This window comes from Heptranchias perlo, unplaced genomic scaffold, assembly GCF_035084215.1.
Source record: "Heptranchias perlo isolate sHepPer1 unplaced genomic scaffold, sHepPer1.hap1 HAP1_SCAFFOLD_538, whole genome shotgun sequence".
In the NCBI taxonomy this organism is placed as follows: Eukaryota; Metazoa; Chordata; class Chondrichthyes; order Hexanchiformes; family Hexanchidae; genus Heptranchias; species Heptranchias perlo.
The window spans coordinates 135,413-154,809 of record NW_027139557.1 but is presented as its reverse complement, the minus strand read 5'-3'; the positions used below and the strand labels follow the sequence as shown (position 1 = coordinate 154,809).

Here is a 19,397-nt window from a genome sequence, read left to right as displayed (position 1 = left end):
TGGTGAGGGAAGAGGGGGAGACAGGCTGAGGGTGGGAGGGACTCGGTTTGGGGTGAGGGAAGAGGGGGAGACAGGCTGAGGGTGGGGGGGACTCCGTTTGGGGTGAGGGAAGAGGGGGAGACAGGCTGAGGGTGGGGGGACTCGGTTTGGGGTGAGGGAAGAGGGGGGAGACAGGCTGAGGGTGGGGGGACTCAGTTTGGGGTGAGGGAAGAGGGGGAGACAGGCTGAGGGTGGGGGGGACTCAGTTGGGGTGAGGGAAGAGGGGGAGACAGGCTGAGGGTGGGGGGGAACTCGGTTTGGGGTGAGGGAAGAGGGGGAGACAGGCTGAGGGTGGGGGGACTCGGTTTGGGGTGAGGGAAGAGGGGGAGACAGGCTGAGGGTGGAGGGGGACTCGGTTTGGGGTGAGGGAAGAGGGGGAGACAGGCTGTGAGGGTTTCAAATCAGTAAAATAGGTCCCTTGAAATGTGGCTCATTCCAGCAGACATGTCTCCTGGTCAAACCAGTCCTGCCCTGGGCTGTCCCTGGATTAACATGAGAACGGACAGGTCCCTGAGGGAGACCCATTGAGATTCAGTCTAATATCTCAAAGGCTGAAGCAGGGAGCTCCCCGGGGGGTAGGGGATGGCCGTGTGTCTCGTCCCAAACCCTCCCCAGGGGTGGGGGACAATCTCTCAGTCTGCCGGGGTCCTCCAGCCTGTCCTGAGTGTATTTCTCTCTCTCTGTCTCTCTCCCAACTTTTCTCTCTCTTTCGATTCTCGGGATTTGTGTCTCAGTGTTGGTGCTGAGGGATTGTCGGTGTAACTGGGAGTGGGGGTATTCTGGGCTCTTGCTGTGCCTTTTTAATCCCTTGCTTTTGTATTTTAATCAATTCTCTCTCTCTCTCTCTCTCTCTCCCCTCAGGAAACTTTTCGATGAAATGCTGCAAGGAGATGATCCAGAAAGAGACATTTTGTGAGGTGGAGGAGGAGGAGGAATCCTGGGCCAAGAATCGTTCTCTCCGCTGGGGACTGACTGACTGAGACCTTCACCGCAGCCTGGACCCGATGGGGGCCACGTGAGTAATGTTTGGGTTACTCTGGGATCACTGGGGGATCACTGGGACATTCTGGGGACACTGGGGGATCACTGGGACATTCTGGGGACACTGGGGGATCACTGGGACATTATACAGGAGCTGACACTGAGACACACACTTGACCGTCTGACAGTGCAGCGCTCCCTCAGTACCGACCGTCCAACAGAATATCACCATCTGTTCGAGCCCAAATTCCTCCCTTCGTTCATTGCAAGTACAACTTTTCAGAAATAACACAAAGTGGATCAAACTATTATTCAGAGGCTGACAATGTGACATATCTGGGGTCTTAATTGAAATTAAAAGCTCTTTCAGGGAGCGTCCTGCAGCACGCAGAGAGCCCAAATGTGAAAACAGCCTCCAAATGTTTTCTTAGTTTGAAGTTTAATTTTTGAAAAGGTCACTGACAACTCAGAAAGAAATCGTGTTAATTCCGAAGCCATTTTGGGCCCCCATGTGAAATTGTATTGTAATGGAACCACACAGACACATGGGGAAGCTCGGGAGCAAACTGATTGGAATTTGAGATTTTAATCCCATATTCATTTGTGGCACAGCTCAGCTCAATTCAAACCCAATGTCTGTGCAAGGGACACGTGTCTCCTGACTGTACAGTCTGTGTGTGTGTCTCAGTCTCACTGGTCCCATAACATAACTTTAAAGCAGTAAAATTAACCAGAACCTGCTCCAAAGACAAAACCGATCCAGATCTTGAAGGTGTGATGATTTCCTCCTTCTCTCTGCTCTGTTGGTGGGAGGCTCATTTCCAGTCCCAGGTATTTGTCTATTCCCCATGTCTGATGGGTTGGTTCCTGTGAACAGTTTGTCAGAGAGTGTTTCACTGCCTCAGGGTGTTTACACAGAGAGATGGTAGTCATGATGTGGAGATGCCGGTGATGGACTGGGGTTGACAATTGTAAACAATTTTACAACACCAAGTTATAGTCCAGCAATTTTATTTTAAATTCACAAGCTTTCGGAGATTTTCTCCTTCTCCGAAAATCTCCGAAAGCTTGTGAATTTAAAATAAAATTGCTGGACTATAACTTGGTGTTGTAAAATTGTTTACAATATACAGAGAGAGAGAGAGAAGCAGCTCCCATCCTGGTCTGAAAGACCCAGTCAATGAGAGATTTATAAAACAATCCAGCCCAGTGCAGTTAAACCTTGTCCCCCATTAATCCAAACACACCATATTGTGAGCAAAATTCAACATTTCACAGGGCCAGTGAGTCCCAGACACGGATTGTCCCCACCTCCCTAAACTAAACACAACTCCTTACTGTAAAAAGTGTCTGTCAAAACACAGCCCGTTTAGGGACTGAACCCCTCAAATAACCGTTACACTCAACATTGCAATCTCTCAGTGAATCGTTCCCTTTTACCCACCGTGTGCTGTACATGTACAGGAGCTGACACTGAGACACACACGGGCCGTACAGTATCAGACAGGAGTGAATCCTTCCCTTTTACCCACTGTGTGCTGTACATGTACAGGAGCTGACACTGAGACACACACGGGCCGTACAGTATCAGACAGGAGTGAATCGTTCCCTTTTACCCACTCTGTGCTGTACACGTACAGGAGCTGACACTGAGACACACACGGGCCGTACAGTACCAGACAGGAGTGAATCCTTCCCTTTTACCCACTGTGTGCTGTACATGTACAGGAGCTCACACTGAGACACACACGGGCCGTACAGTATCAGACAGGAGTGAATCGTTCCCTTTTACCCACTGTGTACTGTACATGTACAGGAGCTGACACTGAGACACACACGGGCCGTACAGTCCCAGACAGGAGTGAATCGTTCCCTTTTACCCACTGTGTGCTGTACATGAACAGGAGCTGACACTGAGACACACACGGGCCGTACAGTACCAGACAGGAGTGAATCGTTCCCTTTTACCCACTCTGTGCTGTACACGTACAGTACAGTTGTGGTGGTGGTTGTTGTGGTGGCCCAAACGCAAAGGCCGCCGCTCTGGCATCGCTCTGGGATCCCCGGCTGCACCCTGGCCTCACTCTGGGCTGACTGGGTGCACTCTGGGACCCCGGCATCACTCTGGGGTCACTGGGACATTCTGGGGTCACTGCGGGATCACTGGGGACACTCTGTCGGCCTCTTGCCGCCATGTGACAAGATGGCGGCGGCGGCCATTTTTTCCAAGATTGTGGCCGCGCTTGCCGCCATTTTGCCCAAGTTGGTGGCTGCGCCTGCCGCCATTTTGCCCAAGTTGGTGGCTGCGCCTGCCGCCATTTTGCCCAAGATGGCGGCCGCGCCTGCCGCCATGTTTTCCAAGATGGCGGCCGTGCTTGCTGCCATTTTTTCCAAGATGGTGGCCATGCCGGCCGCCATTTTGTCCAAGACGGACTCTGCGCTTGCCTCCATTTTGTCCAAGCTGGCTTCATTTATTATATAAATAATTGAAAAGTTTAAAATGTAATATAAATAACTCAATAGTTTCATTCATTAAATAAATAATGAATTGCTTATTTTATTATATCAATAATTAAATTGTTTTCAAGTGTTTAATTTATTATATGAATACTTCAAATGTTTCATTTATTATAAAGAGAATTCAATAGTTTAAATTATTCGATTGATTAATTTATTATATAAATAACCAAGAGTTTAATTTATTGTATAAAAAATTCAATAGCTAAATTTATTATATAAATCATTCAATTGTTTAATATATTATAAATAATTCAAGTGTTTAATTTTTTATGTAAATTATTGAATTGTTTAATTTATTATATGAATAATTAAATTGATTAATATATTTGATAAATAATTCAGTAGTTTAATTATATAATTCAAGTGTATAATTTAATATATAAATAGCTCCGTTGTTTAATTTATTGTATAAATAATTCAATTTGTGAATTTATTATACAAATAAACAAGTGTTTAATTTATTAATGAAGCATTCAAGTGTATAATTTATTACATAAATCGTTCATTTGTTTAATTTATTATTTAAATAATTCAACTGTTTAATTTATTATCTAAATAATTCAATAGTTCAATTTATTATATAAATAATTAAAAGGTTTTATTTATTAAATAAATAATTCAATAGTTTAATTCATTATATAAATAATTCATGTTTCATTCATTATATAAATAATTCAAGTGTTTCATTTATTATATCAAAAAATCAATTGTTTAATTTATTATATAAATAACCAATTGTTTAGTTTATTATATAAATAATCCAAGTGTTAAAATTATTATATAAAGAGGTCAAGTGTTTAAATTATATAATTAATTCAAAGGTTTAACTTATCATAGAAAGATTCAAGTGTTTATTTAATCATATTAATAATCCATTATTTAATTTATTGCATGAAGAATTTCAAAATGTTATTTATTATATAAATAATCAATTGTTTAATTCATTATATTCATAATGAATTGTTTAATTGATTATATAAATAATTCAAAGGTTTAATTCATTACACATAAATTGTTTACTTTATGATATAATGAAGTCTCGTGTTTAATTTATTAGATAAATCATTCAAGTGTTTAATTTATTATATAAATAATTCAACTAAATATTGAATTCTTTATCTAATAAATTAAACGAAGGAAAATTTATATAATGAATTAAACTATTGAATTATTTCTACGATAAATTAAACACTTGAATCCTTTAAATAATAAATAAACACTAATTGTTTATGTAATAAATTAAACAATTGATTATTTAATGAATTGAACTATTCAATTATTTATGAAATGAATTGAACGATTGAATTATTTATATTATAAATTAAACACTTGAATTATCTGCTTCCAATGTCTTTGTTTTTCGGCCTGGAATTAAGATCATCAATGGCGGCTGCATCATCCAGCATGCAGCGCGGTTCAGATTGTGCCCTATCTGAGTCAGTGGAGCCCAGCGCGCAGGCGCAGTAGTGACTCATTACCGGTCAGTGTGTCCTGAGCATGCGCGGCCAGTCGAGGCTGCGGGAGGAGCGCGTTCGGTGCAGGTCAGAGGATCGGAGCAAGAGGCTCAATAAACCCCGGGGCCCGGGTCCGGGCTCAGGCCCAGGCTCAGGCTTTACAAACCCCGAGTGCGGCCCCAGACCCGAATATAAAACAGTGAACATTATCCCCCCCTCACTACCCGCCGGGAAATGAAGGGGAAATGGGGATCGGTCAGGGAGCGTCTGTAAATGAAGGAGAAATGGGGATCGGTCAGGGAGCGTCTGTAAATGAAGGAGAAATGGTGATCGGTCAGGGAGCGTCTGTTAATGAAGGGGAAATGGCGATCGGTCAGGGAGCGTCTGTAAATAAAGGGGAAATGGTGATCGGTCAGGGAGCGTCTGTAAATGAAGGAGAAATGGTGATCGGTCAGGGAGCGTCTGTAAATGAAGGAGAAATGGTGATCGGTCAGGGAGCGTCTGTAAATGAAGGGGAAATGGTGATCGGTCAGGGAACGTCTGTAAATGAAGGAGAAATAGTGATCAGTCAGGGAGCGTCTGTAAATGAAGGAGAAATGGTGATCGGTCAGGGAGCGTCTGTAAATGAAGGAGAAATGGTGATCGGTCAGGGAGCGTCTGTAAATGAAGGAGAAATGGCGATCGGTCAGGGAACGTCTGTAAATGAAGGAGAAATAGTGATCAGTCAGGGAGCGTCTGTAAATGAAGGAGAAATGGTGATCGGTCACGAAGAGTCTGTCAATGAAGGAGAAATGGTGATCGGTCAGGGAGCGTCTGTAAATGAAGGAGAAATGGTGATCGGTCAGGGAGCGTCTGTAAATGAAGGAGAAATGGTGATCGGTCAGGGAGCGTCTGTAAATGAAGGAGAAATGGTGATCGGTCAGGGAGCATCTGCAAATGAAGGAGAAATGGTGATCGGTCAGGGAGCGTCTGTAAATGAAGGAGAAATGGTGATCGGTCAGGAAGCGTCTGCAAATGAAGGAGAAATGGTGATCGGTCAGGGAGCGTCTGAAAATGAAGGAGACATGGTGATTGGTCAGGGAGCGTCTATAAATGAAGGAGAAATGGTGATCGGTCAGGGGGCGTCTGTAAATGAAGGAGAAATGGTGATCTCTATACCTTTAGTCATCCAGGGAGCTCTCGCTTTGGATGCTGTTCCTTTCCTCCTCGTGGGAATCTGTCTACTCTGCACCCAAACCAACTCCTCCTTGAAGGCCTCCCACTGTTCAATTACTGTTCTGCCTGCCAATTTTTGATACCAATCCACCTGGACAAGATCCCTTTTTAACTCACTGGAATTAGCCCTCCTCCAGTTAAGAATTTTCACATTTGACTGTCCCCTGTCCTTTTCCATAACTGTTCTAAACCTAATGAGATTATGATCACTGCTGCCCCACTGAAACATGCTCCACCTGCCCCACTTCATTCTCCACACCCAGCCCACGACTGTAATCACACTCTCTCACACTCACACTCTCTCACACTCACTCTCTCTCTCACACCCTTTCACTTATGGTTTCGGGCCACTGAAAGATGATGCGATGGGTTTGGATTTCAGCACAGGGAGGAGGGAGAGTGTGTGGGACGGGGATTTACAGCTTTGAGGAATGAGAGAGGAAATAATGTTCCATAGAAAGTAAAGTTATCTGATCTGAATTTCTATCCTGTAGTTACAGTGATAACTTTTATAAACTACTTTTACAGGGGAGGATTTGCAGAGGGAAACTCAAACCAAAGATCACGTCAAGATCTGACAGAGTCACTCGATTCAACAGGACCTGAATATCATCGACCTTTGAATGTGGAAGGAGAAATGTTTGTCTGTTCTGTCTGTGGGAGATGATTTTCGACATCAGTGTGAGTGGAAAAGCACCGAGACACACACCGAGTGAGAGTGTTCCAGTGCACTGACTGTGGAAAGAGCTTTAACCAGTTACACAGCCAGAAAAAACATCGCACCGTTCACAGCGGGGAGAAACCGTACACGTGTTCTGTGTGTGGACGAGGCTTCAACTGATCATCAACCTGGAGAGACACAAGGACACCCAGACCATGGAGAAACCTTGGAAATGTGGGGACTGTGGGAAGGGATTCAATTACCCGTCCAGGCTGGAAATTCATCAACACAGTCACACTGGGGAGAGGCCGTTCACCTGCTCCGTGTGTGGGAAGGGATTCGCTCATTCATCCACCCTGCTGACACACCAGCGAGTTCACTCTGATGAGAGACCTTTTAAATGTTCTGACTGTGAGATGAGGTTTAAAAGCAAAATTAATCTGCTGATACACCAACGTACCCACACTGGGGAGAGGCCGTTCACCTGCTCCGTGTGTGGGAAGGGATTCACTATTTCATCCAGCCTCCAGACACACCAGCGAGTTCACACTGGGGAGAGACCTTTTAAATGTTCTGACTGTGAGAAGAGGTTTAAATGCAAAAGGAACCTGCTGACACACCAATGTACCCACACTGGGGTGAGGCCGTTCACCTGCTCCTTGTGTGGGAAGGGATTCACTCAGTCATCCCTCCTCCTGACACACCAGCGAGTTCACACTGGGGAGAGGCCGTTCACCTGCTCCGTGTGTGGGAAGGGATTCACTCAGTCATCCCTCCTCCTGACACACCAGCGAGTTCACACTGGGGAGAGGCCGTTCACCTGCTCCGTGTGCGGGAAGGGATACACTCAGTCATCCACCCTGCTGACACACCAGCGACTTCACTCTGATGAGAGACCTTTGAAATGTTCTGACTGTGAGAAGAGGTTTCAAAGCAAAAGTAATCTGCTGTCACACCAACGCACTCACACTGGGGAGAGACCGTTCATCTGCTCTGAGTGTGGGAAGGGATTCACTTGGTCATCTGAGCTTCTGACACACCAGCGAGTTCACACTGGGGAGAGGCCTTTTAAATGTTCTGACTGTGAGAGGAGGTTTAAAAGCAAAATTGAACTGCTGAGACACCAACGCACTCACACTGGGGAGAGACCGTTCATCTGCACCGTGTGTGGGAAGAGATTCACTCAGTCGTCCATCCTGCTGACACACCAGCGAGTTCACACTGGGGAGAGTCCGTTCACCTGCTCCTTGTGTGGGAAGCGATTCACTCGGTCATCCATCCTGCTGAGACACCAGCGGGTTCACTCTGATGAGAGACCTTTTAAATGTTCTGACTGTGAGAAGAGGTTTGAAAGCAAAATTGAACTGCTGAGACACCAACGCACCCACACTGGGGAGAGGCCGTTCATCTGCACCGTGTGTGGGAAGAGATTCACTCAGTCATCCAACCTGCTGAAACACCAGCGAGTTCACACTGGGGAGAGGCCGTTCACCTGCACCTTGTGTGGGATGAGATTCACTCGGTCATTCATCCTGCAGAGACACCAGCGAGTTCACTCCGATGAGAGACCTTTTAAATGTTCTGTCTGTGAGAAGAGGTTTAAAAGCAAATTTAATCTGCTGACACACCAACGCACCCACACTGGGGAGAGGCCGTTCTCCTGCTCTGTGTATGGGAAGGGATTCGCTGGGTCATCCACCCTGCTGAAACACCAGCGAGTTCACACTGGGGAGAGGCCGTTCACCTGCTCCGTGTGTGGGAAGAGATTCACTCGGCCATCCAACCTGCAGAGACACCAGCGAGTTCACTCCGATGAGAGACCTTTTAAATGTTCTGACTGTGAGAAGAGGTATAAAAGCAAATTTAATCTGCTGACACACCAACGCACCCACACTGGGGAGAGGCCGCTCACCTGCTCAGTGTGTGGGAAGAGATTCACTTGGTCATCCAACCTGCTGCAACACCAGCGAGTTCACACTGAGAGACCTTTAAATGTTCTGACTGTGGGAAGAGATTTAAAATCAGAAACGAACTGCTGAGACATCAACGCACTCACACTGGGGAGAGACTGTTCACCTGCTCCGTGTGTGGGAAGAGATTCACTCGATCATCCCACCTTCTGAAACATTAATTTGTTGACACTATTGAGTGACCTTTTAATGCAGTGACTGTGAGAAGAGCTTTAAAAGCAGAAATGAACTGCTGACACATCAACGCATGCCCATTGGTTGAGAGACTGTTCACCTGCTCCGTGTGTGGGAAGGGATTCACTCAGTCATCACACGTGCTGAGACACCAGCGAGTTCACGAAATGAGCAGGTCCAACGAGCCGGTCTGTAACACAGGCCAATGACTCAGTGCAGCTCGTTACCCAGTCACTGGGCTCCGTTATAGCCTCTCCTGTCAGTAACACACAAAGAGAAATTGTAAATCTGAAACAGAAAGAGATAATGTATAACACTTCATATCAACCACCAGTTTTTCCCTCTTTCCGGCTTTTAAAACAATCTGTTTCACAGTTTGTCAAACCCGAAACAGCCTCTGGGATTTGCTGATTGAGAATTTCAGTGGAAATTGGGACCGTCATTAAGTATCGGAACAAATATCCCCGCTGAGGTTTCGGGATTGTTACTGGTTTATTTATATCAGTGAGTGGCCAATTTTAAACTCGGTGAGGGTCTCAACCTAAGGTAAGAGCCTGGGATAGACAAGAGATTCTTCAATGTATCAAGTTAAATTACACTGATTCCACCAACACTGGACATCACATCCCTCAAACATTGTTACCTGTTACTGTATAAAACTGGTGAGGGTGGAAATGGGAAATAACTGAAGAAAACTTCATTGTATCAAAGTTAATTCTGATCATTATTATTATACAAACATTCTGCAGCCTATCCCTTAAAAAGGACCCAATATCAAACCAGTCCCCAGTCCTTGGGCCTGTGCCTATGTTGTGATTTGCACCCGCTTCTGACTGACTTGGTATCAGACGCACTCCCGTCAACAGTAAACGGATGGAGCCGGATCCATAAGAGAAAAATGAGGACCGACCTCCGCGGTTCTCCCAGAGTGCGGGAGGCGGAGGAACAGCAGCAGACAGAGAGATCTCTCTAAACCAGCCGCTGCCGCCGGAGAGAAGCGAGTCCCGTTCCGAGCCGTGTCTGTCAGGCGCCCGCTGACCCTCTCTTCACTGAAGGGGACCGATTCAGCACCAACTCACACACCCACCATTGGATCATTGAATCACCTTCAACACCTGAATTACATCACCACTTAATCCTCTATACACGAGGAAATACAAACCTTGTCCACGCAACTTGCCCTCATAATGTAACCATTTTAGCCCCGGTATCATTCTGGTCTTTCTGCGCTGCACCTCCTGCAAGGCCAATATATCCTTCCTGAGGTCTGGTGCCCAGGACTGAATGCCGTGCTCTAAATGTGGCCTTAGCAGAGTTTATAGAATTCTAACATAACTTCCACCCTTTTGAATTCCAGTTCCCTTGAGATAAAGGCCGACATTCCATTAGCCATTTTAATTATTTTTTGCACCTGTCTGCCAACTCTTCCTGATTTCCCGAAGTATCTCTGCTCACCCACAGTTCCTGGCTTCTCACCATTTCGAAAATACTCTGATTTATCTTGCTTAGGGCCAAAGTGGATGGCCTCACATTTCCCCAGATTGAAACTTTGAACAGTCTGGGGCTCTTTTGTCGAGAAAAGAGAAGGCTGAGGGTGACCTGATACAGGACTTTAAGATTATGCAAGGGTTTGATCGGTCAGATGTCGATAAGGTGTTTGTACTGTTGGGAGTGGGGATGTGAGAACTTAGGGCCATGAATATAATAGTCATCAATAAATCCAATCTGGCATTAAAGAGAAACATATTTATCCAGAGAGTCGTTAGAATGTGCAGCTCGCCACCACAAGGAGTAGTTAAGGCGAATATCATGGATGCATTTACAGGGAAGCTGGATAAACACATGGAGGAGAAAGGAATATTCGGGTTTGCTCATCGGGTTAGATGAAGAGGGGTTGGAGGAGGCTCGTCTGCAGCATAAACACCGGTATAGTCTAGTTGGGCCGAATTGCCTGTTTCTGTGATGTACATTCGATGTAATTCTATGTAAGCTCCATCTGACACAGTTTTACCAACTCACTGAATCTATCAATTTCCCTTTGTAACCTTATGCTCCCATCTACACTACTCACTGTGCACCCAAACTTGGTGTCGTCGACAAACCTGGATATACCGCTCTCTATTCCTTTATCTGCCTCATTTATACAGATCCCTGGGGGACACCACTAACCACATCCTATCAATTTGAGTACATACCCATTAACCCTACTCTCTGTCTCCTACCTCCAAACCAACTCCCTCCCCATGTCAATGGGTTGCTTTGAATTCCACATGTTCTCATTTCTGTTAACAGTCTCTGATGTTAAACCTTAACAAATGCCTCTGGAAGTCAATATACACATAACCCCCATAGACACTCCATTATTTACCACGTTAGTTACATCTTCAAAAAGTTTCGTTGGACTTGACTTACACTTTACAAATCCATGCTGACTCTCTCTGATCAATTCATGTTTATCCAAGTGCTGTCATTCTTTCCCTAATAACAGATTCTGGTAACTTCCCCACAACAGATGTCAGACGAATCGGTCTATAATTTCCTGTTTTATCTCTCCTACCCTTCCTATATAATGGAATGATATTTGAAATTTTTCAATCCATGGAACAATTCCTGAATCAAGAGAGTTTTGAACGATCATGACTAAAGCATGTACAATTTCCTCACCTATTCCCCTGGGATGGTAAACATCAGGTCCTGGAGATTTGTTTATCTTTCGTCTTCTTGTTTTCTCCAATACCATTATTTTACTTACACTGAATCCCCTTGATTTATTTTCAGTTTTCCTCGTGTCTCTGGTACATTATCCTCATGCTTTTCTGTGAGTGTCAAAAAAGGCTGCTATTTCCTGATTTTTCAATTACAATATCACCTCCATTTGTCTTTAAGGGGCCCACATTACTCTTCATCACCCTTCTTTCTCTTAATGTACGTGTAAAAACCTTGAAAGTTGTCCTTAATTTCACTCATGAGTTTTTCTCGTTTTCCCTCTTTGCACCTTTTACGTTTTTTTCGTTTCAGCACCACAATAAACAACTCTTCACTGTGAAATTTGCTAAATTAGTTCTTCAGTGTCAGAGCGAGAATTGTCCATCCCCAATTTATTTAAAGTAACAAACACAAGCACAAATATTCATCCGTGTATCAAAGCACTGATGGACACAGAAAGATAAACACAGCTTGAAACGCAGTCAGTATCGGGATTCACAGGGAAACGGGCAAGCGAAATAGACAAAGATCAAACAGTCTGAACCCCCAACAGAATGTGACGTGTAGCTGATAGATATTAATGAGAGGAGGTGGGAAACAGGACCATGACTTGGCTCTGTGGCTTAGTTGGTTAAAGCGCTTGTTCAGTAAACAAGAGATCCTGGGTTCAACTCCCAGCGGTGCCTTTGTTTAATTCGTGGTGTTTAGTGAATTTTAGACGGAAAAACGCACAGTGCGGTGTTTGTGTTTTGTTCAGGAGCCAACACAGAACTGATCAGGAAGTCTCTTCAAAAATGCCTTTTCATGAAACAGTCAGCCCTCTCATAGAAAGTGTCAGTGACACGTTCTTGTTTCTGGGCTCGTTGAGGTCGGGGGATAATTCTCGATTCGAGGGTCATACCCTGGAGAAGCCCTAATTTAACCCTAGACTTTTGACCTTGACGTGCGGTTCAAACTTTGCAAAGAGGAAAAATAAATCCCCAAATCACTCCACCTGAATCTCAAGCGCTTTCGGAAGAAGTTCAGTTCAAACAATCAGGACTTTAAAGGCACCTCAATGACCTGCACTTTCATTGAACGAGCTTTGCTTCCAATTGCATTCAACCTTGAAACCGCTCTGAGTTTTCATCTCACTGAAGCAGAGTGTGGCTGCTCTGTATCTGTGATCATGTCGGTGACGAGGTTCGCTCTGATATTGGTCGCTTTCAATTTTTAAGATCTCGTCAAGTTCAGGGAAAAGAAACCGCGAATCGAATTGTCCCTGTAAGTGATGAATTGAAGGGATTGGTGCTCCAAGCAGATCTGGAAAATGCGCAGTGCGGTCGCTCAGGAATTCCAAATCCACCCTCTCGCCACTCGGCGATCATATTAACTGAGCTTTACTCTGGCCCAGTGACACCGCGCTGAAATCGAGTATTTCTCCGGCACGTTTCTCTTACCTTCACAGTTGCTGGTTTAAGAGTGAAGACCGGCTTGTTGGATTTTCACTCCTGCAAGTTTCAACCATTCATTTTGTAAAAGTAAACTGACAGTGGACAGCTGTTATATTGGTCACTGCAGCCTCAAGGTTTAGCTCAGTGAATTACTGGTTTCGCAGGTGACCTCTTCACTTGTCTCGGTGGTGCTATTGGTTAGATTGATTTGAGCCCTTATTTTATTTTTCCTCAGGATTCATTGCCTCAAAGTTCCAGGGTTTCAATGTGTGTTTTGTCTGCAAGAAAATGTACCGTGATCATTGCCGGCTGAGCAGGGCTGATATTCCACCATTTACCCTGTGGACTAAAAAAAACCTTGTGATCGGAGAGCAGGCACATGAAACTTATAAAGGAATGGAACATTGGCTTCACGGAAATCACAATTCATCTTGAGACAAGGTCCCGAAAGGCGAATTCGCTGAGACATGGAGATTCCTGTAGTGAGCGAGACCAGACTGTTTCTATGTTCAGAGAATAAATGGCGCACGCTTTATGTTGGAAAAGCAAAACGGTGGGGATTTTTGTCATAGCCCGATGCCTTTCGTGTTGTATCAATTGTCCCTCGTTGCGTTACTTTCATCTTGATCGCATAACCAGTTAGGGCGTTCTTGTGATAAATGGCGACAATTGCCTGCTTTGATAAATTTAACAACGGCTGCACCAGATTCCTGGCGTCAAAAACACTGAACTTTTAATCCCACTCTTAAGATACAGTCTGTAAAATAATGAAATTTCATCACTTGAAATGCACAAAAATCAAAGATTCCAACCACTCGCTGTGTAAAGAAGTTTTTACTCATGTCACCTTTGCTTCTTTTGCCAATCACCTTAAATCTATGCCCTTTGGTTCATGTCCCTTCCGCCAATGGGAACAGTTTCACTCTATCTACTCTGTCAAGGCCCTTCATGATTTTGAATATGTCTGTCAAATCTCCTCTCAGCCTTCTCAGTTCCAAGGAGAACAATCCCAGCTTCTTCAGTCTATCCACGTAATTTAAGTCCCTCATCCCTGGAATCATTCCAGTAAATCTCCTCTGCACCCTCTCAAGGCCTTCACATCCTTCCAAAAGTGCACTGCCCAGAACGGGACACAATACTTCATTTGTGGCCAAAATAGTGTTTTATAAAGGTTCATCATGACTTCCTTGTTTTCTAATGTATGCCCTCTTCATAAAGCCCAGGACCCCGTCTGCTTTTTAAACCGCTTTCTCAACCTGCCCTGCTACTTTCAACGATTTGTGCACATATACCCCAAGATCCCTCTGTTCCTCTGACCCTTTCAGAATTGTGCCCTCGAGTTTATATTGCCTCTCCTCGTTTTTCCTACCGAAATGCATCACCTCGCATTTTTCCGTGTTAAACTTCATCTGCCACGTGTCTGTCCATGCCACCAGCGTGTCCATATCCTCTTCAAGTCTATCATAGAATCATAGAAGTTACAACATGGAAACAGGCCCTTTGGCCCAACATGTCCATGTCGCCCAGTTTATACCACCAAGCTAGTCCCAATTTCCTGCACTTGGCCCATCTCCCTCCATACCCATCTTACCCATGTAACTGTCCAAATGCTTTTTAAAAGACAAAATTGTACCCGCCTCTACTACTGCCTCTGGCAGCTCGTTCCAGACACTCACCACCCTTTGAGTGAAAAAATTGCCCCTCTGGACCCTTTTGTATCTCTCCCCTCTCACCTTAAATCTATGCCCCCTCGTTATAGACTCCCCTACCTTTGGGAAAAGATTTTGACTATCGACCTTATCTATGCCCCTCATTATTTTATAGACTTCTATAAGATCACCCCTTAACCTCCTACTCTCCAGGGAAAAAAGTCCCAGTCTGTCTAACCTCTCCCTATAAGTCAAACCATCAAGTCCCGGTAGCATCCGAGTAAATATTTTCTGCACTCTTTCTAGTTTAATAATATCCTTTCTATAATAGGGTGACCAGAACTGTACACAGTACTCCAAGTGTGGCCTCACCAATGCCCTGTACAACTTCAACAAGACATCCCAACTCTTGCATTCAATGTTCTGACCAATGAAACCAAGCATGCCGAATGCCTTCTTCACCACCCTATCCACCTGTGACTCCACTTTCAAGGAGCTATGAACCTGTACTCCTAGATCTCTTTGTTCTATAACTTTCCCCAACGCCCTACCATTAACGGAGTAGGTCCTGGCCCGATTCAATCTACCAAAATGCATCACCTCACATTTATCTAAATTAAACTCCATCTGCCATTCATCGGCCCACTGACCCAATTTATCAAGATCCCGTTGCAATCCTAGATAACCTTCTTCACTGTCCACAATGCCACCAATCTTGGTGTCATCTGCAAACTTACTAACCATGCCTCCTAAATTCTCATCCAAATCATTAATATAAATAACAAATAACAGCGGACCCAGCACCGATCCCTGAGGCACACCGCTGGACACAGGCATCCAGTTTGAAAAACAACCCTCTACAACCACCCTCTGTCTTCTGTCGTCAAGCCAATTTTGTATCCAATTGGCTACCTCACCTTGGATCCCATGAGATTTAACCTTATGCAACAACCTACCATGCGGTACCTTGTCAAAGGCTTTGCTGAAGTCCATGTAGACCACGTCCACTGCACAGCCCTCATCTATCTTCTTGGTTACCCCTTCAAAAAACTCAATCAAATTCGTGAGACATGATTTTCCTCTCACAAAACCATGCTGACTGTTCCTAATTAGTCCCTGCCTCTCCAAATGCCTGTAGATCCTGTCCCTCAGAATACCCTCTAACAACTTACCCACTACAGATGTCAGGCTCACCGGTCTGTAGTTCCCAGGCTTTTCCCTGCCGCCCTTCTTAAACAAAGGCACAACATTTGCTACCCTCCAATCTTCAGGCACCTCACCTGTAGCGGTGGATGATTCAAATATCTCTGCTAGGGGACCCGCAATTTCCTCCCTAACCTCCCATAACGTCCTGGGATACATTTCATCAGGTCCCGGAGATTTATCTACCTTGATGCGCGTTAAGACTTCCAGCACCTCCCTCTCTGTAATATGTACACTCCTCAAGACATCACTATTTATTTCCCCAAGTTCCCTCACATCCATGCCTTTCTCAACCGTAAATACCGATGTGAAATATTCATTCAGGATCTCACCCATCTCTTGTGGTTCCGCACATAGATGACCTTGTTGATCCTTAAGAGGCCCTACTCTCTCCCTAGTTACCCTTTTGCCCTTTATGTATTTGTAGAAGCTCTTTGGATTCTCCTTTGCCTTATCTGCCAAAGCAATCTCATGTCCCCTTTTTGCCTTCCTGATTTCTCTCTTAACCCTGCTCCGGCAATCTCTATACTCTTCAAGGGATCCACTTGATCCCAGCTGCCTATGCATGTCATATGCCTCCTTCTTCTTTTTGACAAGGGCCTCAATCTCCCGAGTCATCCAAGGTTCCCTACTTCTACCAGCCTTGCCCTTCACTTTATAAGGAATGTGCTTACCCTGAACCCTGGTTAACACACTTTTGAAAGCCTCCCACTTACCAGACGTCCCTTTGCCTGCCAACAGACTCTCCCAATCAACTTCTGAAAGTTCCAGTCTAATACCATCAAAATTGGCCTTTCCCCAATTTAGAATTTTAACTTTTGGGCCAGACCTATCCTTCTCCATAGCTATCTTAAAACTAATGGAATTATGATCACTGGTCCCAAAGTGATCCCTCACTAACACTTCTGTCACCTGCCCTTCCTTATTTCCCAAGAGGAGGTCAAGTTTTGCCCCCTCTCTAGTCGGGCCATCCACATACTGATTGAGAAATTCCTCCTGAATACACTCAACAAATTTCTCTCCATCCAAGCCCCTAATGCTATGGCTGTCCCAGTCAATGTTGGGAAAGTTAAAGTCCCCTACTATTACCACCCTATTTTTCTTGCAGCTGTCTGTAATCTCCTTACATATTTGCTCCTCAATTTCCCGTTGACTATTTGGGGGTCTGTAGTACAATCCTATCAAAGTGATCTCTCCCTTCTTATTTTTCAGTTCTACCCATATAGACTCAGTGGGCGAACCCTCGGATATATCCCCTCTCACTACTGCCATGATGTTCTCCCTAATCAAGAACGCAACTCCCCCTCCTCTCTTACCTCCTGCTCTATCTTTCCTATAGCATCTGTACCCTGGAACATTGAGCTGCCAGTCCTGCCCCATCTCACTGTTCTCTACCCTTCCAAGTTTTGTGTCATCTGCAAATTTTGATATATATCAAGAAAAGTAGTGGTCCCAGCACCGACCCCTATGGAACACCATTGCCCACCTCCCTCCAGTCCGAAAAACAACCATTCACCACAACTCTCTGTTTCCTGTCATTCAGCCAGTGCTGCATCCATATTGCTATTGCCCCCTTTATTCCATGGGCTGCAATCTTGATAGCAAGCCTACCACGTGGCACTTTATCAAACGCTTTTTGAAAGTCCATATACACCACGTCAACTGCATTGACCTCATCTACCCTCTCTGTTACCTCATCAAACTACTCTATCAAGTTCGTTAAACACGATTTGCCTTTAACAAATCCGTGCTGGAATTCCCTAATCAATCCACACTCGTCCAAGTGACTGTTAATTCTGTCCCGGATTATCATTTCCAAAACTTTCCCCATCACCGAGGTTAAACTGACTGGCCTATAGTTGCTGGGTTTATCTTTACACCCTTTTTTTGAACAAGGTTGTAACATTTGCAATTCTCCAGTCTTCCGGCACCATCCCCATATCGAAGGATGTCTGGAAGATTATGGCCAGTACCTGTGCAATTTCCCCCTTTACTTCCCTCAGCATCCTCGGGTGCATCCCATCTGGACCAGGTGACTTATCTATTTTAAGTACAGCAAGCCTTTCTAGTACCTCTTCTTTCTCATTTTTTAGCCCATCCAGTATCTTAACTATATCTTCCTTTATCAAGAATCTGGCAGCATCTTCTTCCTTGGTAAAGAACAATGCGAAGTACTCATTTAGTACCTCAGGCCATGTCCACTGCCTCCATGAGTACATAAGTACATAAGAAATTGGAGCAGGAGTCGGCCAATCGGCCCCTCGAGCCTGCTCCGCCATTCAATAAGATCATGGCTGATCTGATCCCAACCACAAATCTAAAGAACACAAGAAGTAGGAGCAGGACCCGGCCACACAGCCCCTGGGTCCTCTGCACCACCCACAGGGCATTGACCGATCCGAACTCAGCTTCATGTCCAATTTCCTGCCCGCTCCCCATAACCCCTAATTCCCTTTACTTCTAGGAAACTGTCTATTTCTGTTTTAAATTTATCTAATGATGTAGCTTCCACAGCTTCCTGGGGCAGCAAATTCCACAGACCTACCACCCTCTGAGTGAAGAAGTTTCTCCTCATCTCAGTTTTGAAAGAGCAGCCCCTTATTCTAAGATTATGCCCCCTAGTTCTAGTTTCACCCATCTTTGGGAACATCCTTACTGCATCCACCCGATCAAGACCCTTCACAATCTTATATGTTTCAATAAGATCGCCTCTCATTCTTCTGAACTCCAATGAGTAGAGTCCCAATCTACTCAACCTCTCCTCATATGTCCGCCCCCTCATCCCCGGGATTAACCGAGTGAACCTTCTTTGTACTGCCTCGAGAGCAAGTATGTCTTTTCTTAAGTATGGAGACCAAAACTGTATGCAGTATTCCAGGTGCGGTCTCACCAATACCTTATATAACTGCAGCAATACCTCCCTGTTTTTATATTCTATCCCCCTAGCAATAAAAGCCAACATTCCGTTGGCTTTCTTGATCACCTGCTGCACCTGCATACCAACTTTTTGATTTTCTTGCACTAGGACCCCCAGATCCCTTTGTACTGCAGTACTTTCCACTTTCTCGCCATTAAGATAATAACTTGCTCTCTGATTTTTCCTGCCAAAGTGCATAACCTCACATTTTCCAATATTATATTGCATCTGCCAAATCTCCGCCCACTCACCCAGCCTGCCTATATCCCCTTGCAGGTTTTTTATGTCCTCCTCACTCTCTACTTTCCCTCCCATCTTTGTATCATCTGCAAATTTTGATATGTTGCACTCGGTCCCCTCCTCCAAATCGTTAATATAGATTGTAAAGAGTTGGGGACCCAGCACCGACCCCTGTGGAACACCACTGGTTACTGGTTGCCAGTCTGAAAATGAACCATTTATCCCAACTCTCTGC

The 19,397-nt window shown here is 44.8% G+C and overlaps 1 protein-coding gene and 1 non-coding gene across 3 annotated transcripts; both read left to right on the top strand.

The window, feature by feature from the left end:
- The first annotated feature begins 810 nt into the window (after window positions 1-810).
- On the top strand, window positions 811-13,704 carry LOC137315130 (zinc finger protein 585A-like). 2 transcript variants are annotated; one of them, XR_010961323.1, is made up of 3 exons: window positions 811-1,054; window positions 6,738-9,560; window positions 13,389-13,704. XR_010961323.1 is itself a non-coding variant. In XM_067980034.1 (2 exons), exon 2 carries the CDS (start codon window positions 7,086-7,088, stop codon window positions 8,907-8,909), a length of 1,824 nt encoding a protein of 607 aa, XP_067836135.1. In that variant the 5' UTR covers window positions 811-1,054; window positions 6,738-7,085; the 3' UTR covers window positions 8,910-13,704. The 2 variants fall into 2 exon arrangements, 1 of the variants encoding a protein (XP_067836135.1); XM_067980034.1 differs by having other exon boundaries at window positions 6,738-13,704.
- On the top strand, window positions 12,333-12,406 carry trnat-agu (transfer RNA threonine (anticodon AGU)). Its single transcript has one exon. It is a non-coding gene; the product is annotated as a tRNA-Thr (tRNA).
- Window positions 13,705-19,397: the final 5,693 nt, after the last annotated feature.

Excerpts from the sequence above, each read along its gene's own strand:
- LOC137315130 (XM_067980034.1), top strand. The coding sequence starts at position 7,086 with ATGGAGAAACCTTGGAAATGTGGGGACTGTGGGAAGGGATTCAATTAC.